This window comes from Carassius gibelio, chromosome A18, assembly GCF_023724105.1.
Source record: "Carassius gibelio isolate Cgi1373 ecotype wild population from Czech Republic chromosome A18, carGib1.2-hapl.c, whole genome shotgun sequence".
Classification (NCBI taxonomy): Eukaryota; Metazoa; Chordata; class Actinopteri; order Cypriniformes; family Cyprinidae; genus Carassius; species Carassius gibelio.
Window position 1 is genome coordinate 9,193,774 of NC_068388.1, and position 26,624 is coordinate 9,220,397.

General features: G+C 37.1%; 1 protein-coding gene across 3 annotated transcripts in view; it reads left to right on the forward strand.

The window, feature by feature from the left end:
- The first annotated feature begins 425 nt into the window (after nt 1–425).
- LOC127933915 (E3 ubiquitin-protein ligase Siah1) overlaps nt 426–26,624 on the forward strand; it is a 29,761-nt gene continuing 3,562 nt past the window's right edge. The window contains exons 1-2 of one of the 3 annotated variants that reach the window (XM_052531048.1): nt 426–606; nt 22,386–22,442. In XM_052531048.1, coding sequence (XP_052387008.1) covers nt 22,433–22,442 — 10 coding nt within the window. In that variant the 5' untranslated portion in view covers nt 426–606; nt 22,386–22,432. Of the gene's footprint in view, nt 607–19,552; nt 20,332–22,385; nt 22,443–26,624 lie in introns of those variants that run through there. The other 2 variants (XM_052531047.1, XM_052531049.1) reach the window with 2 other exon arrangements.

Sequence of the window (26,624 nt, forward strand, 5' to 3'; positions counted from 1 at the left end):
TATATTCATAAGTCAAAAGTAACTCAAAAGAAACAATCATATATTACATTTTGTAACACTGATCTTAAAAATATGTTTTGAAACCCTTTCAAATATGAGATCACAAAACAAGAAGCTTATAAAAACAATACAAATTCTAAAGCTTTTCAAATTTACATATCTGCCCTAATGTGTATATTATTTTTTTTATTTTTCTCTTCTTTTTATTGTTTTTGTTTATATGTATGTAAAAAAAAACATTCTATCTCACTGATCTATACATACATATATATATATATATATATATATATATATATATATATATATATATATAGTTTTCTATTATAGATCAGTGTCCTATCTCCATATTGTTCTCCTCCCCGCGTTCATGTGACTAAAGCGCGTTCACGTAGCCTTGTAGCAGCGCTCCCGTGAAAAATATATTTCAACAGCTTCAGTCAGTGCGCGACACCGAGACTGCCGGGCGACAGCAGCGTCTCCTTTTAGCGAATGTGGAAACACAAACATCCAAACGATTAACAGATATATAACCTAACGCGGACCTACCTATAGTGGATTATTTTTTTTAATTATTACGTTTGGCAGCAGAAGGATATTTTTCTAGAGGTAAGTGCAGTGCTTAAAGCTCTCTTTCGATGATAATGGCTCTGTTGTTGATTTTACTAGGCTTAGCGAGCTAGCTAAGTTAGCTTAAAAGCGGCTAGCCGACCATGCTATCAATACTTTTACAGCGTTCCTCATCAAAACACAATGTATGTGACTTTTTTTGTTTTATTTTTTTATTATTTTGCTAACACGTTACGATTAACCAGTCAGAACCTGTTTTTTAATTATTTTAAACACTGAAATGTGGTCCATGTAGCCATTATTAGCCCGGCTTTGCTAGCTCTCTATGCTTCTGCTAAACTAGACATGTTTATGTAATGAAATGAAATTGAATATGACCATTCCAGAGCTTTATAATTTTAATAGTAGTTTGCATGGATACAGACACGCTATTTGTGTTTATTTTTAGTCCCAAGCTTGAGGCCTCGTTATTTGACATAGAATCATATTTTACTGTTTCTAATCGCAGTGAGGTGACTTGACTGACACCGATTGATGCTGTATTAATCTAAATGGGAAAACTGTAGTGCAAAAGCAGCCTGATATTATATACACATATACACAGAGACAAGGTTAGCCGGGTCAACATAGGCTCTAGCAACCTTTTAGCCCGGTTATGGTCAATATAACATGTAATTATGATGATATAGAAATCAGAGACTTAAGGAAAACATGCACAAAGCTTGCCGTCAACCGACACTTGGTGTGGAGTCTCTACACGTGTAGACTACACGACTCTCTCAGACTCATGATATTACAGTAAAACCATCAGATGTGCTTGTGCATTTGATTGCTTTGAGACCTAAAGAAGCTTAATGTCATGAATGCCCCTGTCTCAACTACACACGGATTTATTTTAAGCCTCGGCGATCGCTGCAGACTCGAATTTGGCAGCTCGATTATCACTCCGGTTTGTTTACATGGAGATGTTGCATCTTTATCGCAACTGAATTGAACTGTACTGTTTTTGTTGTTCCTTATCCTTAAAGATCCATTTAAGCACCCCCTATCGATTACAGTAGGCGAGGTTAAGTTGCAGCTGGTTGAAGCAATAGTTAGGTCAAATTTAAGTCAAATCTCTTCTGTAACTAACCTTATTCTACTATCTTTAGAAAGGTAAGGTTGTTGTAAATACTGGAGTGTTGCCACAAACATGATAATTTTCTACATAGAATAAATAGATGGTTTAAGAAAACATTCAGGCTATTTAAAGAGCTGTAGATAAACCTGTATCTATCTGGGATATCCTATTTGCCCATAGACATGTCTTTTTAGTTTGATGATAATGCCTGGGAAGGCATGAGTTTAATAATGCATTAACCCTTCTACCTTGGCTTTGGGACACATTAGATTTGAGTTTCTGTGTGTCCAGGTGCTTTGGAAATGCAATCCGCCTCTTTCATTCTCCTCACACACCTCAGCAGTGAACTCGAGATCATGTTATGGTGCATTCTTCAAAACGTTATTGATTCTTTATCTTTGCTTTTGCTGGTACACCAGCTCTACATTAGAGATTTGTGTTCTTTAGTAAGATAACCACAAGGCAGTGTTCATGCAGCCTTTCAAGCAGAGATGAACCAACAGGTAATAGTAGTAATTATAACTGTTATCTAAAAAATGATAGGCTAGTTGTTGTTGTTATGTGAGAAAATATACTTGGTAAGTAATTTAAATGTATGCATTTATTTGCATTCTAAATGGGTCTGCCTATTTATTATTGTCATTTATTGGTATTTCTAATACCTGTTGTTAATAAATGACTTTCAAGACCTTTGTTATTTTAAAAGGGTGTTACTGGGTCTTATTCTTTATTAATGTTCCCAATATAAAAGAGGAAAGGTGTAAATATTGGTTAAAACCTTAGTGCTGCATTGTACAACTAAATGTTTGCCTAATATATAATGTAGTTGTTGGGACATTTGGGTATTTTTAGTCAATGGCTGGAGTAATTTTATTGTGATTCTTTTAAACCTGTCTTTGTGGGGCAGCTGCACACGCTTGGGCAGTTGAACGTGGTCGCCCCCCACAGAAGTGACATCTGTCTTTTAGAGTTCGAGTCCACAGCTTCAGGGTAATGATGAGGGAACCTTAGCCTGTTTAGAATGGCTGAAACCGTAGTATAGAGCAGGGATAGTCCATTTCACACTCTGGCCCATTGCATCTCTCTTCAACCTCGTATACTTGCATGCACACAACACTGTTATCTTTACCCCATCTTGCCACCAATACCTCCTGCATAATTGCTACAGGATCATAATTCTGGTCAACCAGCCGTCTGAGTAAAGCAGACAAGAAGCCTGATTGTTTACGTTGTGTATGAACTTGTGTACCTGCATGGAGGTGGCTGGATTCAGTCTTCCTTCTGTGTTCTTTCTCCGTGACAATAATCTATTTGCACATTTCTAGCTTAGCATGTTTTGGATTCATTTGTTGTGGTTGCTTCTAATAATTTTACTTTTGCTCATTTAAGTAGTGTTATTGTTATTAGCCAACTTTAGAGATTTGCTTGGCTCTCAGATTTTCCCTCCGTTTTCCCACGGAACATGCTAATGTTTTTGGAGTGTCTAAGACAAGTAAAAGTATGCTTTTCAGCATGTGCATAGACACACACTTTAATTGGCAAGATCTGACATTTGTGGCATGTGAAGATGATTGAGAACAACAGATCCTGTATTGTGACACTGTACAGAGACTCAAACCCTCTTACGTAAATGTAAATGACAACACAAATATACTTAATGCCTCGTTGTTTGTCTAGAGTACCAACAGCTAGTGTTGTCACAACACCCGGTACTACGGTACCAAGTCGGTACTAAAAAAATGAAAATGTTATGGTAACAGATTTTTTTTAAGTACCGGTTCTTGATGGGCTACCCGAAAAGTGTGCAGATGCGCTCTCTTCATAAAAGCATGTGGTGGTGACATCAAAATGAGGAAACATCAAACTAACAAAACACTTTAAAAGACAGACACCCAGATCAAATGAAAGAGTTTCATTGTGTTTCCCATACATTGATTTATTTGTGGTGGTCTGCCGCAATATAAAAACTGACCACCACAAATAGATTTTCCAAAAGATTTTGACTTCGTTGAATAATCATTAGCAATACATGAGTCAAAGTCGAAACCCGGTGCGGGTGTTTTTACATCACTGTATTTCTGAAAAAAAAAAAAACCTATGGTCTTCAGAAAATCTTGGATGTCATTTTTCATTTAATCTTGCTTGTAATGCATAAGCAGAGTTATGGGGAAACCTCTCTCTTGCACAAGTGCCTCCTATTGGCAGAGAATGAATTTGCATATATATGCTGCCACAAGTAGAGTGCTAGTCTGTTCTGTCATGAATATTAAATATTATAATTTGAATGTTGGATTGAAATGAATGCTGTTATTAGAGTAGTTAATCGGTAGCATAAGCGCGGCTAACGCTAATATAATGAGCATTAGAATTAAGTTTCTTTATTAATGATTTAGTGCTCCTATAATTTTTATTAGGTAAAAAAAAACGTGATGATATTTACTATTTTTACACACCAGAGGCGTTTAAATGAATTGTGAATATAAAATATGCATGTTAGAGAATGTACAAATGGTTAACATTGTCATATCAGTCCGAAAAGCAGTTCTGGGCTTTTTATTTTAAGCTAACTTAGTTGTTATTCTTGGCTTTAAAATTCAAAACCCCTTTTGAATTAATTATGTTCACAGGTTAGCGTTGTGACAGTGAGGAAATTTTATCACCGGTTAATCAACATGTGAAATCACCGGCAATACCCTTATCACCGTGGGGGTGGGGCATTCCCTCTTTTCCTTGCTTTCCTTTGCTTTTAAATAGCTTGTAAAAGCTGCGTGCACACTTTGCTTTCACTTTCAAATAGCGGCAATTCGTCGTAATGCAGGGCTGCACGATTAATCGCATGTGATTGTCATGCGTGTCTTATCAGTAAAGCCTGTTCTGTGATTAGCAGTAAATGTCCATCACCTGCTTTCAAATGGAGTGGCACTTACTACACAGTGCCATAGTTCGCTAACAAGCTACGCAGTATCGCGTTCATAACCGCATGCGATTCATCTGCGATTATGACGTGCAGCCCTAGCGTAAAGCAATTGTTCGTTTTTAGTTCATTTGAATTTTCCCTATTTTCCTCGCTTTTAAATGGCTTAAAAGTGCCATGCGCATTACTTAAACTTTTGAATTAGTGGCAGTTCAGCGTCAATTGATTGAATAGAACAACTCACTTTAGCCTATTTATAAAACATTACAAAAAATAAAATAAAAATACACCATGCTATAGGGTAGGCTATGCCTAATACAATATAACAAATAACTTGCATAAAGTTTTAAATGGGTATACAAAACTGGAAATAGGCTAAGTATACATGTATAGTATATAACCAAATAAATAAAAAACATAGAATGTTTATTAGCAAAACGAATAAGAAAGCTTGGAGGCACATCATACACCTTGATGTCAAATTAAATAAATAGGACACAAATTTGAAATAAAGTAAAAATCATCAAACAATGTGGAACCAATTAAACAAGAAACAAATGTTTAAAAAAGACCTTCCGAAATCACCTTAAATAAATGGCAAAAGTCAACAGGCTTTTCAAAATCAAAAATATTGCCAAACAGGCACTTTTGCATTTCGTTTCGAAACTAAATCATCCACCATCGTCTTGTCTGTCTCACCTCACTCTTCTTGTCAGTCAGCTCTCCTCACTGGAGAAATGAAATCTGATCTGTGATGCAACTGTCGTTCGACACGCTGCATTGAGCAGCCACATTCAGTTTTTAATTTTAGTGAATGTAATTTTACTGAATAGATTTTTATTACTTTAAAAAATCTAAATGACAGTGGTGGTCAGTGCTGCGGTCGCAAGTGATGTGGCCGGTATTGCGGCTTAACACTGATATCACCGTCAACACCGTCTGTCGTGGCAAGCCTAACACAGTTTGGATTAAAGTATAGTCACATTTTTTAATTAGCATGCTTTTGTGTTTTGCTTTGGTACTGAGAACCATGGATTTTCACTGGTATTGGTACCGAATACTGAAATTTTGGTAGCGTGACAACGCTACCCACAGCAATTGAATGGTTATAGCTGTAGGTTACCTTAACAGCCCCTGCCCAGAGCTTAAGCTGTATATCGAGTTACAGGATAGAGCACTAATGGACTCTGTCCATGGAGAAGATATCTTAGCGATGAGCAGGAGATAATGGATGGGATAGAATCGCTAATGAAGTGTGCATGTTATGCTTCATTTCCCCCATTTGTCTTCAGACTTTTGAAGTGAGTGGCCCAATTGGAGACGAGTATGTCAAAGATGGTCATGCAGATGTAGTCTGTTGTAGTAATGTGCAGTTAAATTATATGCTTTGAAAGATAAACTTTTGTCTTTGAGCCTTGTATGCCAGAGATAATTTCACTGCTGTTTATTGTATGTTGTTGGATTGTTTATGGTGTTGATATTCACTCTGAATTAAATACGATGTATGCCTGTGAACGCCTGTAAATTCAATTAGTGATATATTCATATTTTTTCCCAGAAATTATTTTCCACTGGAAAATTCCACTTGTTTTGCATTCCCGCTATGGAGGAGTGGAGCTCTGGTGTTTATTCTCCCCGGAGCACAATGACCTGCATGTAAATATCATGCCTGAGCCCTCATTTAGATGGAAATGCTGGGCAGAATCTGTGCCCTGCCCTCAGCCCTTTTGTTTACAAGTGCATGCCCTGTATTGATTGGAGATTTGTACCATTATCAAATCATTCTGCTGTCCCATGAGGGCAGTGTGGAGCACATGGTCAAAATTATTATTAATTTATTTTTCTTTTGTGTGTGTGTGTGTGTTTGCTTCATGGTATTTTTTTGTGTTTAGAAGATTATGTATGGGTGATATGACGCTTTGGCACCATGGATGTATAATTTTACTCAAAACATATAAAAACAAAAGATGCAGTTCACACAGAATTGAAAAGATAGAGAAAAACTGTCAGGAGATACCATTTCTGTGATCTGTTTTCAGTTTCTGAATTTAATATTGTAATGAAGAAAATAAAGTATTAGGCTAAATATTTAGGGAAAATTAAACTTCATATTAAATATCAAATTATTTTTGTATTGTTAATGTAATACTGAATATACAAACAATTAAGTCCAAGTCAACCAACATTCAAGATGTAATTTTGTTTAAAGCATTTTATTTATTTATTTTGGTCATTGACATGGCAAGGTGTTTATTTTTTTTCTATCCATGCAGACAATTTGGGGGGGGGGGTGAGGCTGAAATGAACAAAACCCATTTTGCATGTGTGAACCCTCACATCTGCCCTTTCAAATGATAATGTAGCAACTCTGGAACAAAAGACTTGGCAAATGGTCTTTGATAATTTACAAAGGCTTTCATTTCTTTTATAGGTCCATCGTTGTATTTAACATTTCTATGATTAACAGATGTTTATAGTTGAATAGGAAAAGGCTGTCTTAAGAACCTAAAGACGAACACCATTTGTTGTGACTTTAATGGCAGGGATTTTAATATGAGATCTCGTGAGCACAGCTTTGTGGAATTTAATGTTTTGGTTGCCATGTTATCACTAGCTAAATCTACAGGGCATGTTTTGACAGAGGCGAGGGACCAAAGGTCAAACCAGACAGTCAGAGCCCTGTAGTGTCTCACTGAGCCAAAAATGGGGTTGTTGTCCAGGCCTTAATGTCAGTTTCAAGAGCAGAAAGGTCAGATTGTTTTTATCAGCCTTACTCTAAGCATGTTGGGCATGTGCTGGTGTATTTTGGGTAGTGGTGAGAGGCGAACTTATGGCACTTTTCCACTGTGTGGTACGACTCGGCTCAGTATGGCTCGGCTCGGCACAGTTTGCATTTTCACTGCAGTTTAGTATCGCTTTAGAGTTGGCGGGATTATTCACATGTCATTATAGTTGCGCCGCCTCTACTACCACGACTCCTAAAAAAAATGTTTTCATCCGCCTCGCCCCATCAAGATCTCTCCAGATCCGCTCCTCTGCTACCAACGAGAGGAACGTTTGTACTTCCTCAACAGACAACGAAACTTTTTGGTTGTTTAAAAAAGATGGCGCTCGCGTTCGGTCCTTTGCTGGCTTGCTGAGTTTAATCTAGCAGTTCTCTTGTGTTTTTGTCACGAGTTCAGTGATGCAGGTAGTGACGATTCTCTCCAGCCAATCAATTAAAAATATTCTTGTTTGCTGTAACCCGACGAACCTGTCAATTTAGGACCGACTCAATTTTTTTTTTGTTTTCTTTTGCTTTTAGTCCGACCAACTTGCCGGCTGTACATTTGCATTAAGACCAACCAATTATTATTTTTTTTACTCCTCAAACAGCTAATACAAAAGCAATAAAATAATATTAATTATATTATTTAGTAAGTATTGTAAATATATAAATTGCCTAGGCCTCATACTCTCATTCATTATCAGAGTCAACGGTTCGCACTTGGTAATGATGGCTGCGGCTGCAGTAAACAAAATGTTTGCAGTCACTGTTCAAAGTCATACAGGTTCGCGCACCATAATACATCTAAAAAATTCATTAAAACAGCTCGACATCGCTTTAACTCGGCACAAGATTTTGGAAAAACTGTGCCCAGATCTTCAGAAATTCGTGCAATAAACATGTTTTTGACAAAGATTTCAATTTGTTTGTGGTCTATATCAGTGGTTCCCAAAGTAGGGGTCGCGACCCCACGGTGGGTCGCGGGACCCCGGCGCAGGGGTCGCGAGATGATTTCGATATAGGCTTTATATATTTTTGTTTCAATTAATTTAACTCTTTTGCATCGCACGTACGATCACACCGGTGTGATCAGTCTAGGCTAGTCCCTGGAGTGTACGACCACACCGGTCAGTGCATAACGTGAAATTCAAATGTGCTCTCGCGAGTTGGCTGGCGCTGAGCCAGAGACAAGTGCGCTCAGAGCTGTCATCACAACTTTTCAGTGTTTTCAACCACATAATGTTTATTTTAGGTTTCAGACATATAAGTACTAGAAAAAACAATACATTTAGAGTTTGTAAAATACACACTGATGTCAAAGGAAGAGGCAATAATAATCTTTTTCATTATAATTAGACACATTTTATTCATATCAGATACACATTGTGTAAGTAACTTTAAAGTTTACTCCATTATTCTCCCAGTTCACCAGCCACTTACTTTTATGTATTTCGGGAGAAGTGGATGAATTCACGTGTTGTAAATCCAACAGATCTGATTCTCTGAACTGCGTCTGCGGCACAAACTAAGATGGCGGCGCCCATCGCGCATACAGCTCAACTAACGCGGGGCAGCAGCGCATTTATCATGGGGTCGCGGGCTAAAAAGTTTGGGAACCCCTGGTCTATATAGCCTGCATCAAAATGAGGTTTGCAATGATGCGCCCGGGAGGCACGGGTTGAAGACCCAGTCAGTGATGTCAGGATATGCTAATTTGTTAAAATTCATACCTACTTAATAGGGGTGGTGAAAAAAATCGATTATTGATTAATCGCGAGTATGTTATGGACGAGTATGAATCGATTATTACATTTTCAAAAATCGATATTTATTTATTTTATTTTTTTTTGCATTATTTTATTTTGTAAAAAAAATTATACCGGGAGTTGAACGTCACGAACGCGCCCAGTTCCAGTTAGCAAGCAGCCAGAACAGGTGTGTAAAATGGAAAAACCAGGAGTGAGCAACCAACCGAACCACCCAGCTCCATCTGGGCTCAAAGCAAGCGTGTGGATTTATTTTGGTTTTCATGGCAGGAGCTCTAACCCCCTTGGCGCCATGGTCGAGTTTAATAACGGCACTGAATAAAACGGCCGATTTTGTCAAATAGGGTGTCAAATTTCACGCGACCTCCCCTGCACCAGATATCAGACATGTAATACTTAATCTCTGACTCAAAAAAACGTAATGCTCCTTAACAAAATCTTCGAGAGCGCATTGAATCAGTGCGAAAAAAAAGCGGAGCTAGTGTGAGAGTGAGCCATTTTATTTGACCAATGTTGTCAACGTCAGCGAGTATTGGCATTAGATTATTATTATTATCATTATTATTTTTATTATTATCTAATGGCATCTGTAGGGGAATTTACAGTTAAAACCCAAGGACCAGATATGTCGCAATGAAGACCAGGACTCAGAGATGAGTTCAATTAATAATAATAATTTTACTTGAAGAAAATAGTTTGCAATCTCATCACGCAGAAGTCAGCTTCAACACTCTCGAAGGAGTTCGCAGGCCGCCCCCAGTACAATACAAAATCAAGCACAGTTATACCCTGACAGAGGATACTAATTGCGTCAATACATGAGTCAACAATATTCTGATTGGTTCCAAAACCTAGATAAAACTCTCCAAAGACGTAGATCTGATACGCTGGACACTGGCAGTTGATTGTTTGTCCTGGGACTGTCTGAGCTTCTCCCTGTACAGACAGATACTAACACACATACACAGAGAACTTATCTAAAATTCAAGGCTTTCTAGCACTGGCAAGTGTCTTATCATTACGGTTGGATACACACACATAATATGTGGACATTAATCTTGAGGAAAAGAAATACAGCACACATAAGGTTACACATTTCACTCTTGCTATAACTTGATTAATAGTCAAACAAGAAATCATGTATAATATAATATAATATCAGTATGAAGCAGACATGGGGACTTGGTCCCATCTCTGGTATGAAGGATATGGCAACTCGGCATCCACTCCTTCAGTCCCCCGTTTTAGATCAATGTGGGGTCTAATACCCCACATCTGGTCTAATAAATGAGGTCAGGTGTCGTTGTGATGCATGCTAAGAATGCAGACTGTTGGTCAACTTAAACATGTGCATACTTAAAATCTCTGGTACTGGCTGACATTTCTAGTAATAAACACATTATTTTGTACAAAATACTTCCCATATACATTCTTATTTCCCATATACATTAATCTACTTACTTAATCCCACAATATCGGCACTTGCACTAGTCTTTCTTCACATAATGTCTTTTCCAGTGAATCATTCTGTGTGTCCCTCTACCTGGAAAAGTGTCCTCACTTTCATCAACATCTCTTTGTAAATACCTCTCTTCCTACTACAGCTACTTCACACTTACCCTCTAAAACCAAACATTTATCCAACAGCCTTAAGACTAAATTTGCATATTCATTAACCAGATTTAACAAATCATTAAAGAAAACCGCATACACTATAACCAATTCAAAAAAAAAAAATTTAACCCTTAAGAAGGATATTTGTCTTATTTGTTTTCTTTTAACATGTCTTATACAACTATGATGAATTTTAGTTAATTTGGTCATATAGTAAAATAAACTCATTACAATAAACGTATATATATTATTCTCTGGAAGCCGGGCTAAATGAATAACCACTGTTATTGCATTCCTGACATATGTCAGACCCTCAGTCACCTCACAGATACCAAATACAGACATTGCTTATAACCTAAATCCCAGTAAAGATACCCTTATTTTATGAAAATCTATCATTTTCCCGATCAATGGTACAATTATAGAGATTGAATATCCATTTTACCCTTTCATTCCAAACTTGGTGTTAAAAACACAAAAATAAACAAACCAAAAATAAGTAAGATCAATATTGAGCCATCTTTAAAAATAAAAATAATCATAATCATTATTTCCTCGAAAACCTAGAGCAGTTCCTAGTTTATTACTTAATAGCCCTTTTATTAAGCTTTACTTTCACCACACATCCATTTGCAGTCATCATAGTTCACATGCTGTTTAAACATACATGAACCATTAACCTTGTCATTGTTAACACATTTGGTTAAAATTACATTTTAAGTATCGAAGTGTCTAACTTTTAAAATACAACTAACCTATCCACTTATTGTCATGCATGTATTTATTTTATACCATGACATTACTGTTAACCATACTCATTGCCTTATTATTACCTTTTTTTTTTAAATGCAAATCTTGTCAATTATCATATTTATCATATATCATATTATCATATATGATATATATCATATCATATCATATATCATATTACTGTACTCAGACTATATTAGCGACACATTCAGAAGCAAATCCTCAATACTTAGTATAAAGTCAATTTAGTTCTCACTGTTTTGTCAGTGATAAATGCTTACAGGTCAGCTACTTGATCAATGTCTTAAAAACCCTCGTTCATGTTTGTCATTTGGCAGTGATATTAATTTACTCAAAATTATTATAAACTGAAAAAGAGCAGACAGATTTCCCAATATTATTACTAAATGAACAATACTATTACTTAGTTCTAAACAGCCAAATATTTATTAAAGAGACATCCTCAGTTTCTGTAAATCTGTATTGAAACAGTATACATTATCAAAAAGACCTGTCAGTGTTCACAATATTAATTTGACTTGACAAGTGTTCATAAGCAGCTCCATAGAGCCTATTACAATTGTGTTGTTTAAACAAAATTTATTATTATATATTTTTTTTTTTTTGCTGTGCTATTTCAATTAATTCAAACCTCTTGTTATGGATTTGCTCCATTAAGGGGCTATCCACACGTTTTTGTTCAACTTATCTCTGTTCTACATAAACCACTACATAAAGCTTTTGCACTATAGTACACAAGCATGATTCACTCCTTTGTTTTCCCACCAGGCTTCTTTATGTGAGGGTGCTCTCTGGATAATTTGGTTAGTGACGTAGCCAATCTGTCACTGTTTTTCTGCCGTCAAGTCTAAAATATTTACCTTCACCATTCAAACAACAAAGTGTTAACTTGTTAAAATTTAGACCCTCATTTAAATTTAGGCATGGATTTTAAACCCATTTTGGACGGCAAACTTAAATTTCACAAATCCAATCATATAAACACTCTTTAACATATTAATCCAGAGAGTGATTTAAATCAGTATTATAAAAGACAAAACAAGTCATTATTACCAGTAGCAGACAGAGCTGGATAACCAATCCACTTAAAGCTCGTCCCATGTTCGGCATTGTCTTTTCATTAGTTTCACTCAGAATTATGGACTTCTGTAAAGTAATTTCACTTAACACATCTGTAATGATAAAACACTCATTCCAGAGGTTAGTGACTCAATTGAAACATAACAGGAACAGAATTGTCCCCCAATAATATATATATAGCCATCCTCATGCATGCACATACTTAACACATTTATATTTTAACAGCTCATATTTAAGGTTTTCCTTTTGGTATTAAATCGGAAGGATTTAAACTCAAACATTGTCTGTGCATTTTACCAAGTTTGTACCTAATCTCTTATCTAATCTCAAAGTTTGCCTGCTCATTAATGATTTTTATTTTGAGAAAAATCAGCTGGGTTGTTTTGGTCTTAAAATTATTGCTCTGTTTTGGTTACTCTTTCTTAGCAGGCCAATAATAGAAGAAGAGCACCATCCCTGCCTCCACTCAAGCACTCTCTCTCTCTCTCTTACTGTGCAAAATATTATTTATTTATTTATTTTGACAATTTTTGCCAAACTTTAACTTAGACTATAATATAAAATTCATTACAACATATAACCCTAAATTATTCAAATAAGTTAAAAATGTCAAAGTTTCTAGATCTAAAATCTCAGTTTAAACTGTTTAAAATACATAAGGCTAGGAACATTTCTTTAAAATTATTTTTACCTTACATGCTTAATTCCCTTAACCTTTGTTATCTAAACCATCTCTTGATTAAGCAGAAGCAGTCTTCATTTTTAGCCACCACCATATCTTGTAATCATCTTATGCCATGCCTAATGACCTGCATGAGTAAAGACTATGATATAGACATATTAGTTCAATATCATTTTAGCCTCATAAGAATTTTTTTTGTCTCAAAATAATGGCTGTCATCACATGGTCTCAGATGGTTCTTGAAAGCCCATTGCCATTAACTTTTTATAAATAAGCTCCTTGTCCTCAGGGTGTGATCCACTGGCTTAGTGGCATCAAGTTGTGGACGCTTGTCACAACAATCAGTCAAGGAATGCGGTTGCTGGTGATCAGGTCTGGAGGAGCTCACATTTTGAGGCAGATTGCTGTACTTCCTACAGTTCCTCTCTTAATGATGCTCTAGGCCTATCAAGCATCCGCTCAACTCCACTACCATCTCACATATAACACCTCCCTTCAGGGCAGGTGCCCAGTGGCGGTGACCCCCTGCCTTAGGTTGTCCCCTATTGGCCAGAAGAGGATCTTACCCGTCATTGAGAAATCACCTCATGCACACTGGTAACCACTCTTTCCCGTTGCAACATCCTCGACAGTCTTCTTCCAGAATCCAGTATTTCCTGCAGCTTAGGAAAGGTGCACTCAAGAACCATGAGAGCCATTGACAGCACCTACTAGTGTTAAAACATTGAAAAAGGTTAATCAAACTAATATTTAATCGCTAAACTCAATTGGATACCTCCAAACTATCATGCTGAGATTACTCAGTGAATTTATTTTTCACACCCGTCCATTCATTGTAATTTTCTGTTGCTTCTGTAGCTGGAGCCATCAGGCCCTGTATGATGGTGAAGACTAAAAATAAGACAGATAAGTTACTGGTCATAGAACAAATAGCAATACAACTGTTTAACTATTCAAAATTATTTACATCTATAGCTCAGGGTCTGTATTATGATTTTAAAGACCTCATGTCTCTTCAACAATTGCTCCTAAATTGTTATTCATTATTTTAATAATCTCTTATTTCTTACATGCATTGGGCAGTTGAACATTTAACTACCAATTGCCCTCTTAATGCATTAAATCTGAACTCTTTTTATCATGTCCTTTAGCATCTCAGTGCCTATGATTTGACTGAAACACTGTGCTGTACTATAAATATCTTATCACTTAAACACAGGCTCAGATAATGGCATTTTAGCTTACTTTGAATGAGAGAGAGAGAACTCTGAGGGATTCAGGACTCGTAACAATGCATTTTCATTCATTTTTAACAATTTCATCGTACTATCATTTTACTCTAGCCCAGTTTAAAACTTGTCAGAAATTATATGCATTTTAAAAATAAACATCTTTATATTTGTATTTTTACTTTATTTTCGCAACTCAAATGTTTCTCAAAGTTCTTTGCAGTCATTGTCATTACTTTTACATCAACTTGTATTTATCCATTCACTTAATTCTGGCCATGGCTTCTGAATTTCAACATTGGTTTTAAATCTGTCAGAGGTTATCTGACCCAGGTATATTACTTTGGGTCTTGCTAGCATGCTGTCTTCAAAGTTACTTTGAAACCCCCGTTTATGTTACTTGTTTACAACTTTATCATCTCATAAACAAAAAATAATTTTCTTTTCTCTTCTTTTTTCTTTTTTTTATGATGCTGCGTGACTACAATTTTGCAATCCAACAATAAAATTACTCTTTTGGCCAAACATTAGTAAATATAGGAATTACATTTTTTTTTTTTTTACTCAGAACATGTCTCTGGTACTTTTAAAGCTTAAGCCAGAGTCATGTGGGGGCCAGCATGAGATAAAACAACGGCTTCATTGTAGTCAAAGTAATTTTATCTTTTTTAAAGCAAAACATAAGCTTCTAAGATTTTCCAAAATGCCACTGCCAATTTGTGTGCCTTCAGTTGTTTTTTTTCACTAACCCAGAATTCTGTTCAGTATTCCTTGTCAGGACTTTCAACAATTATATAGCACTCAGTTACTTCGGGGATTATTTTTAACAAATCGGCACATACATTTATAAATGTTTATTTCTCTGGTTCTGTCTTTGTTTAAAGCCAATAAATTTTTTAGTTTTAACTTTCCAATCAGAATCAAAGCTCAGACTGACCATTCTTTCAATGAATTCAGAGAATATTTTTTAAGTCAGAGCTTCAGAGCCAAACTGTTTACAGCATTTGCTCTCTTCTGTTTCATTATTTCTATCAGGGCTTACCAGGTTACCTAATTTGTCAGTCATATTTCTATCATAAACCAAAAACATATTGAGGCGGCGATCTTACCAACAGCACTTGACTTCTGCGTGATGAAATTACAAAGTATATTCCAGAATTTCCATATACTGGTCCAATCCAATCAGGGTCATGAAAACTACATTTTAGCTCTTTTGGGGTTGTTCCTGAGGCATCCCAGATCAATCAATACTTTCCCTTTGCATATATCCCTATATTTTTATAGGTGCACATATGAATTATCACTATTTATTTTTAAACACTAATTTTGGATACTCTTTTCCCTAACCACTGACCTGGCCTATTTCTAAGCTCGGGGCGCCCCTGTCTGTAATGGTGGGTGATCGAGAGTTGGAAGAGCGAGATACGACTAGAACCCCCGTCTAGCGTCTTACATTCTTCTCGGGATTTCCCATACCCCTACTTTGGCTTCCCTGGCCGTAAATGCACTGCCCTTTATGGCCTCTCGTGCTTTTCGGCTTTCTGTGCTTGACCCAGCACTGCCTATTTACGGCTCTATGTGTCCCTTGTCCCTCGGTGCTTGACCCAGCACTGCCCTTTACTGGTTCACATGCCTGTTAAGAATGCGTTTTTGTCCCCCCCTGGACTGTGCACACCTAGAAAATTTTTACGTCTCTCTCTAAGACCTATAGGTGTGCACCTGTTCCCTCTGTAACTGTACACATCTCTAAATATCTTATATCAAGACCTACCGATGTGTACTTGTACCCCTTATACTCACAAGGTTACTTATTTACAGGTATATTGTGACACCAATTTACCTTACTCCACCCTGGAGCTGGTGTCTACCCCCTCACGTCTGAGTGAGTCTATCGTTCCTCCTTCTCTCGACCCCCTCCACTTACAGACAGTCCCTAACCAATAATATTAAATCTAAAATCTTTCCTACCTTGGTTTGATGATTGATCAGGGATGTCACCAAAGAACTATTGCCCGCCGATCCTCCACCATTAACTGTAGGGGAATTTACAGTTAAAACCCAAGGACCAGATATGTCGCAATGAAGACCAGGACTCAGAGATGAGTTCAATTAATAATAATAATTTTACTTGAAGAAAATAGTTTGCAATCTCATCACGCAGAAGTCAGCTTCAACACTCTCGAAGGAGTTCGCAGGCCGCCCCCAGTACAATACAAAATCAAGCACAGTTATACCCTGACAGAGGATACTAATTGCGTCAATACATGAGTCAACAATATTCTGATTGGTTCCAAAACCTAGATAAAACTCTCCAAAGACGTAGATCTGATACGCTGGACACTGGCAGTTGATTGTTTGTCCTGGGACTGTCTGAGCTTCTCCCTGTACAGACAGATACTAACACACATACACAGAGAACTTATCTAAAATTCAAGGCTTTCTAGCACTGGCAAGTGTCTTATCATTACGGTTGGATACACACACATAATATGTGGACATTAATCTTGAGGAAAAGAAATACAGCACACATAAGGTTACACATTTCACTCTTGCTATAACTTGATTAATAGTCAAACAAGAAATCATGTATAATATAATATAATATCAGTATGAAGCAGACATGGGGACTTGGTCCCATCTCTGGTATGAAGGATATGGCAACTCGGCATCCACTCCTTCACATCAATAAAGCTTCAATAAACCCGCAATGAAGTGTTGGGACTTCTATTCGCGGACACTGATTCTGAAGGGGAATATCTGTATCCAGAAGATGACGGTGATATTGAAAGTGAAAGTACACCAAGCACAAACGGTGAATCCTTTGCCCAATGTAAATGGTCCTTTGCCAAATGTCAGAGGTGTGAACAATGTTTGCAGGGGTCGGAGTGTTCATTGCGAAATTAGCAGGCGTGTTAGTGTTGCGGGGACGAAGCGGGAGATTTTTTCCGCGCTAGACATGTATATTTGTCTTCTGACCGCACCTCTCCGCAATCGCGGTGACAGTATTGTAGTGGAAACTTTGTCCAATGCCTCTGGGTATGTTAGACGAGGTCGAAGTATTCATAGGACAGTTAGGAGGCAAGGTGGGGAGTCGCAATGACCCTGACAGTAGTCCGAGCTGTGCACACTCGGCGCGTGCGCGAGGCAGATCTGGCCGCGCTGCTCATAGCAGAAGCAGAGACGATGTGACACGGGGCATAGATTTTGAACTAAAAAGGTCTTGTCTACTTGTGTTTGTGTGTCATATGAATAATATATATGTGCCCCATACATGGAATCAGAGTGCCTGCTGCATGTAGTAAACTGAAAATCCCAACCGCTACATGCATTCGGTTTGTTTCCACCATTTATTAGTAATGATTTACACAGTTTGTTTACTACTTACTGTTGTGAAATGGAAAATCAATAATCGTTAATCGAGAATCGTTAATAATCGAAAATCGACTGTAATCGAATCGGGACTTCAATAATCGTAATCGAATCGAATCGGGAAATCAGACAGATTAACCACCCCTACTACTTAATCACCATCACCAAACTTGTACTTTTTTTTTTTTTTTTTTTTTTTTTTTATACATTGAAACTTGAAAAAAAAAAAAATAGACCTACCTACCGACCCTTTTAAAAAACATGCTTACTGTTACTGCAAACCAAAATATTTTTAAGGATGGCCTCAGTCATCAGTAACTTTACGGTTCACTTGAAACCTCAACCGAAGTGTTACTAAGTACCAGGTACTGTACCCAGTGGGAAAACCCCCCAAAAGTTAACTGTACCATGTAGGGCTGAAACTATTCACCGAGTAACTCGAGCAACTCGATTACAAAAAATGATCGAGGCAAATTCCTATGCCTCGAAGCCTCTTTTAATTTATTTAAAATCTCAAGTCAGGTTGTTTACCAAAAAGTAAAATTTGCTTAATTTTCAATAATTAAAAGATAAATTAAAGGAGCATTCCGTAGGTTCAGAAATTTCTAACCGTTACTGACACCATTGGCCGTTAGAGGAACTGCAGCCAGTCTCATGCTCGTTCTCAGTGCCCAGAGGAGCACGCTCTTTTTTTTTTCTTTTTTTTTTTTACTTTGAGGAGTGTCCGTGGGTGTCTGAATTGTGCTGGAGGCTGGTCGCTTCTTTCCATCCACAGAGTCCATCTGAAAACACTATTGCCGCTGCTTACTATAATGGCTGGCGTGCCGTACGGTTGTAAGCCCAAGTAGACGAGAACACGCATGACGTCACATTTTATGAATTTTCGCGCCAATTCGGGCCCGACTCCTCCACAAACAATTGAGCCTACAGGCTGTCGCACATTATTGTGCGACACTTTTGCCAGGTGTTTTGAAGGCAGATCAACGTTTGTGACAAAAAAATATGTGCAAACTGTAATGAAGCAGAGATCAGTTAGCTCCTCTCTATACACACTGAAGCTGAGATTGTTTGCCAGCTTAAGTGAACGTTAACGTGCCTAGCGTTTTCAACTCGTACATTACACGTCAAATCCTGATGTCACGTGTCATTACGGGACCTTTACGGGTTGTGTGTGAACGCATGCACATATTCCGGGAAATCACAGGAAATGTGAAAGGAACAAAATCTAGCGACCCGAAAAAATGCAGGGACACGTTACCCATGTTTTTTCCGGAATCACAGTGTGAAATGGTCATTAGTGGTGTCTGATGTGGCTTAACACTTGGAGCTTCTTTATAACCGTTAAAGTTGCTGATATTGTATTTGTTGTAGTGTGCCACATTCTCTCTCTCTTTACTTATCAAGGCATTAAAGTGCCTTTAAATCTGCATTGCTCTGTATTTATGGTTTTGTTAGTGCTGTTTATGAGCAGCATGTGTGATCGTTGAGTGTTGTTTAAGTTGCCGGCTGTCATAGAGGTGCCATGCTGTAAAATCTCTTTGTCTGGGTGATGTGAATAGAGCCAGTGGCAAGAGGAGGAGCTGTGTAACCTGACACGGCTGGGCCCATGAACCGGTCCCACTCCTCCTCCTCCTCAGCAAAAGAGAGAGCGAGCATGCTGACTTCAGGCTGACATTTGACTCCTCATCCCACAGGCAACAGCGGTGACTATGCAGGCGGGACTCTCTCCTTTCTGCGGTCGTACTGAGAGTTTGCTCCTCTGTGCAACAGCATGTTTCTTCCCTCTCTGTTTTCTTCACTTGGAGAGCTAACTCTGAAAGTCTTGGGAGTGGTCTTTCTCAAATGAGACCTGGAATGTGCTTTTAGAGGGGAAAAAGCCAGACAACTCAACTCCTTAACCCTTTTTTTTTTCCTCTATCTGGAAATTGCTGCTGAAGTCTCTTTCCAGGATCTGGAAACTGGTCTACTTGTGTAACATTCCTGGATTACAGGGAATTCTCCCCCCGACACTTTTTTGTTCTACCAACTTTCTTTGCGCTCGGCCTGGGCTGTTCTTTATTGAAGAAAAAAGTATTTTAAAAACACAAATCTTCTGCTCTCCACTTTGAGGATCCGCTGCTGGAATTATACAGATTGTGTGAGTGTAGGTGTTTGGGACTCATCCCTTCCTCCTTTGGGGGGTCGGGTGTGGGGATACCTTACCGTGACCCTAGGAGACCTGTTGGAGCTGCGTTTCTATCTTACAGAGGTTTTCGTAGACTGTAGGAAAACGAGAGTGAAACAGGAAAGTAGGGACCCTCTAATATGGGCCCTTTTTTTATGGAAAGAGCATGATGTAGAGTCAATCTGCTCCCTATGTCGGCCTCTATTAGACTACAGCCTGTGTACTCATGGAAGGGGGTGCTCAAGCTCTTCTCTTGCATAGCAGCCAGAACTGCTATTAAACCTAAAGGTAACAAAACCATGTTCCCATGTCTCTTTCTCATTTACTAATATTCATGTCATTTCAAAAACCTCAGTGACTTTCTTCTGTGAAATGCAAAAAGGGTGTTTTAACTGTTTGTCTATACCATGAAAGTCATATGATTCCAAAACAACATTGGAAAATACACTTTCATTGTATGGTCATATTACAGAGACATTTTGATTTGACATAAACCAGAAGACAATTAATGCATGAAAAAACTTATCATGCTGTTTGTAGCACTTCCCTTTTTGTGTACAAATAAGAAAACCAATCCATTCACACATTTGCTGTCCTTTCGGCCTCTGATAGCATTCCTGTGCTTTCTACTGTGGACAAAGAAGGGAAAGTAGTCTATTTTCCTAGACAACACTTGATTATTTTCTTTTCTCTGTTTGTTTTAAAATGCTTTTATTCCTCCCATCCTTTTTTGTGTGTCTGTCTGTGGAAAGCTTAAGTCTGTGGCATGGAGTCGCGGTTTCAGTGAAGCTGTCATCAGATCTGCTGTGTGCATTGTTGCAGTGTCTTGTACTCCACTGTGCTTTTCTGTTCACTCCATTAGTAGTGTAATAGTGTAGACTAGGATACACAAATGAGTTTTGGGTTGGGGGAGTGTGGGGGGTTGAACGTTAAAGTGTGATGGTACAGTGAGGGCAAGCTGGGACTCGTCTGTCTGCTCAGGGAACTCTGACTCACAGCCTGGAAGATCATGCGTTTCTGTGCCTTGTGAACCGATTGTTGACATAACATGTTTTCATTGTCCCATTTTCTTTTCATCATCTATTTAAACTTCTCAATTTAATTATAAAAGTTTTTGATTAATGAAAAATGTAGCCTCCTCAGTGAACTGAATTGCAGAATGTCAATAAATTAAATAAATTTATTTTTTGGAAATAAGTAATACAATGCATTGTTTATAATTGTATTATGTATTTTGGGGGGTCACATTATGTAACTATTCAAATTAAATGTTGCTTAACTAGTGACTAGTAACAGCATCTGAAAGCATACATTTTCCGTTACAATAATCACACCTTCAAAAAATCATAAATGTTCATTTGTCAACTACACACAGTACATTTCTGTGCCTTTATCTCATCCTATAATTTAGATTTTTTTTCCTCATGCCAAAGCTTTTTGCTGGTGGCTAAATGGTTGAATAAGTTTTCTGTATGACATAGAATTGGTCCTGAGATTTGGTACATCGATACAGGTCACTGTATGACTCATGGAAAGGATTCATAACTTAATTATGAGGATCTTATAGTAGCAGCTGAGTCAATTACGATTGTTGATATCAAAACAAAATAGCATTTTCAGCTTTTAAGTCCCTGTTGGCTTTCGGTCATGCTGATCCATGCTATTGACCATCTGCCAGATTTGGACTTCTGCGTCTCTTAAACGGCTGAATAATTTCACCAGATACTTTAATGAGTATTGATCGACCTTCCATTTTCAATGGCTTCTGATGAAATATTGAAGTGTGGTTTAATGTGGAGAAATTATTGTGAAGCTCATACATTATAATGCTGTGCATTAGCCCTACCAACCATGATCATCTGCTTTAAGAGACTTTACATTAGAAAAGATAAAACTGTACAAAGCTGTATTCATAAATAGAGGTCATTTGGAGGGGTGTGTCTGTTTCTCAACACCACGGTATGAAGAAGTATCTGTTCTACCTGTTTTGTACCTGTATTGTTTCCAGCTTCATTCATTCTTTTGTTATCATAATTTATTGCATAGTTGCTATAGAAAAAAAGGAACAAACTAAATATGTGTTATGTTGATGTTTAGAAAGTCATTCTCATCTAAGAACAATGTTTTAAGAAGGAATTTCAACACTAAAGTAGTTGTTGTTTAGTTAGTGTGGGAGCTTAGTGACATTTAAACAGCATGGGAACTTTTTTTTTTTTGTTTGTTTGTTTAAGCAATGAACATACTGACTAGCTGTGAGACCTGATTTTCATCTGTTTTTACATTGTCTATTACAAGACTAACCAAACCTCTTCTTTCTCTCTTTGCATTCTCTATCATTCCAGAGGTCCACACATTTCAAGGAAAGAAGAAAGACGTACTTGGAAATCATATGGACGAAGGCAAGTCTTCATTAGAGCCTGACCCAAATGGGTTTTTAGGGGCCGATACCGATATTAGGGAGTAAAAACCACAGATATCGATAAATTGGTAGATATCCATAGTGTATATTATAGTACAGTACCAGTCAAAAGTGTGGACACTTTCCCATTTGTGTTTTCTAAACTTTTGACTGGTACTATATATAGAATACAGTATATACATATACAGAATATGTATAGGCCTACATAAACACATTTTTTGCAATGATCAATCAAATGTAGTGATCAAACACTTATAATGATGTGACATGTAATGGATGCAGGGCATTTACTACTTTTGTCTGTGCCTTGCATCAATTTTAGGTTTTCTTCCAGAGAACTGTGTACAAGAACGCGGTTTACAAATAAAACTAGGCCAAAAGCAGTTAATTTTATTGGAATTTGTCCCAGAATATATCCCAGAAAACCCTTCTGCAGTGTGCACAGTGCATGTGTACTGTACCAGCTTGTTTCCATAGCGCACATAAGCCTCATAAAGGAATTGAAAGAGCCAAATCAAACTTTGATCATTAATCTTAATAACCCACAAAACTTTTATTATCCATTTTGAGAAATGCTTTCAGATCTCAGTAATAAAACTAATTCCCGTTACAGAATGTTGCAGACCACATTTCAGAGACTGCAGCAAGCTTAAATCCAATGGTAACACCTACTGCGTGAACTAAGTGCTTGACCACAAACATCTCCATGAAATCTAGCATCAAACCACATTATTCAACACCAAGCCAGAGTTTAATAAAACTTGGTTTTGCTAATCCTTTTTATCTAGTGAAGTATGTCATTAATTAGCCCTATCATCAATTTGAAAAGCTGCAAATGGATTCTAGATGGTTGTTCCTCTCACTTTTACATTGTTGTATTGTAAGAAACTCGATTCAAGTGTTTCATTGATGTGGAGGCTTGTAACATAAGTTATGCAACTTTGTCTGTTGTCTAAACAAGATGCAGAAGATCAACTTTCATTTTCACATAATGAATATTTTTACCATGAAATTGTTTCTGCGCCTCTGATAGTAATTTAATCAATGCACTTAAATGAACAGGTCTTGCCCCTCGATTTTAACCAGGTTTTTACTTTTGTGCAGTTATAAAATTAGATTGTTACTTTAAATTATTACATTTTGAGAATGTTTCCAATTAAATTGTTTATTCAAGCAACACAATTAAATTTTAGCAGCTCAGATATGCCTTGAAATTTTTTTGTTTTTAAGTGTAGTTTTGCCAACTCATGTTATGTCATGTCTCATCAGAAACCAGCTCATATCTCTTACCAGACAAGTAGAGTCACAGCTCATGCCCTAGGCATGACGAACTTAGGTTGCAGTTTTGATATTTGAATTCTTAAGTAAACATTAGAATATTTGAGATGTGAATACATTGCAATTATCTGTTCTTAAGGCAAGGCTCTGATATCATTTAAAACAGGCTGGCCGCTGGTCCTTAAAGTCCTAAATTCTAATTTGATGGGTCCCATTACTGCAAAAAAACAAAAAAATCTTGTCTGTCAGACACAGTGACCATTTACAATCATTGAACATATTTATTTTTAATTGCTGTAGTTACTCCATGCTACAGTTACTGACTAGCCTCTAGCTAGTTTAAATGCAAGTTTACTGAAAAATGGCTCAAAAATGTTACTTGCCTGACCAGACAAATTGCCTGATTAAAACTTAAGTGACAAAAAAATAACCAGTGAACCATCAAAACATGAGAATGATTCTTCTGATTTTAGTACATTGAACATAAACCGCTATTGATAATGAATAGTGTATTTCTGGTATCAGTGTTGCACTGCTTAGGCTCATGCTGCTGTCTGTCTAAAGAGCTGAACATGACACATAAAGATAGTCGCAGAAGAAGCATACTGAGGTAAAAATCTAAATGTTGAGTTTATTTATAAAAAAATGTTACGCTACATACCATGACAAGAGAGCTAATTGCAGAATATTCTCATGATTGCAAATGTTAAATTGATTTAAATAAACAAGTAATTAAGTAGTCACGTAATTAAGATACTTAGATTTTAGGCACAATATTGACTGTGTTTTTTTACTAAATGATTTAGTGTTTTGAAACGACTCAGTTACTCCCTAATTAAGCGACTTACCGCCACCTACTGGTTCTTTTTGTATGTTTAAAATTATGTATTTTCCGCCCAACACTTCTTATTTCTATTTTCAAAAAATTTTGTATCTAAAACCTTAATCTCATAACATCATTTATTGCAGTTGTAATTGTGTAAACTATTAGTTTTTTGGTATATAGCCTTAGTGTAAATTTAATCTATTGATCAACTGTAAGAATTTGACATAAAATATGATGCATATATATAATAAGGTTTAAAAAATGGTCTTTATAAAGGTTAATAACATCCTAAGTTTAATATCAAAAATGGAAAAGCTAATCTAACACTGATAATATATTGCTTCAGAATATATTTTACACCACCAGAATTCTTGGTGATGTATGGGATATTATCTTAATAATAAATAGCATTTCTGTGTATATCTTTTTACATTTAACAAATTAAATATTAAATTATACTTACGTAAAATAATGTGTGATTTCCATCAGAGGTTTGGTCTTAAATTTCATATCAGGTAAATTTAACTTGATCATATTTGTAGACACCCTGGAAAATTGTTTGAGGTTAACACCTCATCACATTCTAGTCCGCAAATAATCATGACTCCATGGAGACCAAAAGCTTTGTTTACTCAGGTCTTAGTTATGGGTTAGCTTGATCTCTTTGACTGAAGAATTATGTGAGCCCAGAAACATACTGGACACAAGTATGCAAATGCAGGTGCAAATTCTTGGCCGAAGCATTAAAAGCAAGTTGTGTAGGTTCGTACATTACATTACTGTAGTGGCAAGGATGCTTTCAGTTGTCAGTGCCCTTAGTCCAGATGTGTTTTTATTTTAGTAGCTAGCTGTAAACATGTCGACAGGTTAACTTGTGTTGAGCTTGCAGCTAAGTGTTTTGTTCATGAGTGTATTTTGGGCCTTGGTTTTAAGACTTGAATTTGACTTGTCCAACTGCCTTGCTTTGGCTCAACTCAGCACTAATGCTGATGTTACCCTCAGCATTACTGCTGATGTTTTTGCTGAGGCTCCATTAATCTGATGTACTAAAGTTACCTGTCCTAACGGTCTACCTGAGATACACAAATAACAGTCTTGGGTATTGCAGCTTCAGCTTGTGTAGCGCAGGCCAGTTGCATTGCCATTTGTTCTGTCTTCCTAGCTCCATTAGAAGACCTGACAACAAGGCTGTTCTAACCACTTCCTCTGGGGTTACAGGATTTCCTGTTATATCTAATGGACTGCAAACTTTCCACTGACGTAGCAGCTCAGCAGTGCTGGAGAAAAGAGACACGCCACAGTTGTTTTGATTCCCAGACGAAGAATTTTAGAAAGAAATATCAGCACTGCCACAAAGGCTTTCACCACTCATTGCTTTCTTCCAGAGTTTTAAACCAGCCTTTGGTAGAAATGTATATATATATAACCCAAGTCTACTATATATGTGCCATATAATTTCTCCACAGTGGACTTAAAAAGAAAAACTAATGGCAAACCACCTATATACATTATAGCTTTCCTAAAGAATAATCCAAATTTGATTTTCTTTTTTTTTAAACCTTGTATTGATTTATTGAAAGTAACTCTGGCTCATTACATAGAAGCTTTATTTAAGATAAGACTAGTCATGAGATGGATGAACACAATGTTTGAACATGCTGCTCTGGAATGCTTCTCTACCTTCTTGAAGAAACAGATTTCTGATGGATTAATTTTTAGCTTTGGCAGAAGTAGCATGTTTTGCCTGCCAAGCACAAATTATTAGTCAATGTCCATAAAAAAATTATTTCTCACCGTTCAAGTACCATCTTAAACTCTAACTCAAAACTTGACCAGGACTTACTATATACATGCTTTCCCTTCCCTTCTAATTAATTGATACTTTTTCCTCGTAGTGGCACATGCATCACTTCAGCTGTCATTAAAACCTCAGCTTAATGGAGCAACAATGTTATTACAATAGTTTACAACAAGCCATCAGAGCCACTGTTTGGTAGTGGGAGGTTGGCCTGCTGTCTCTTTGGCTCAACTTCAAGCAGACAGACTGTCTTTGCTTCA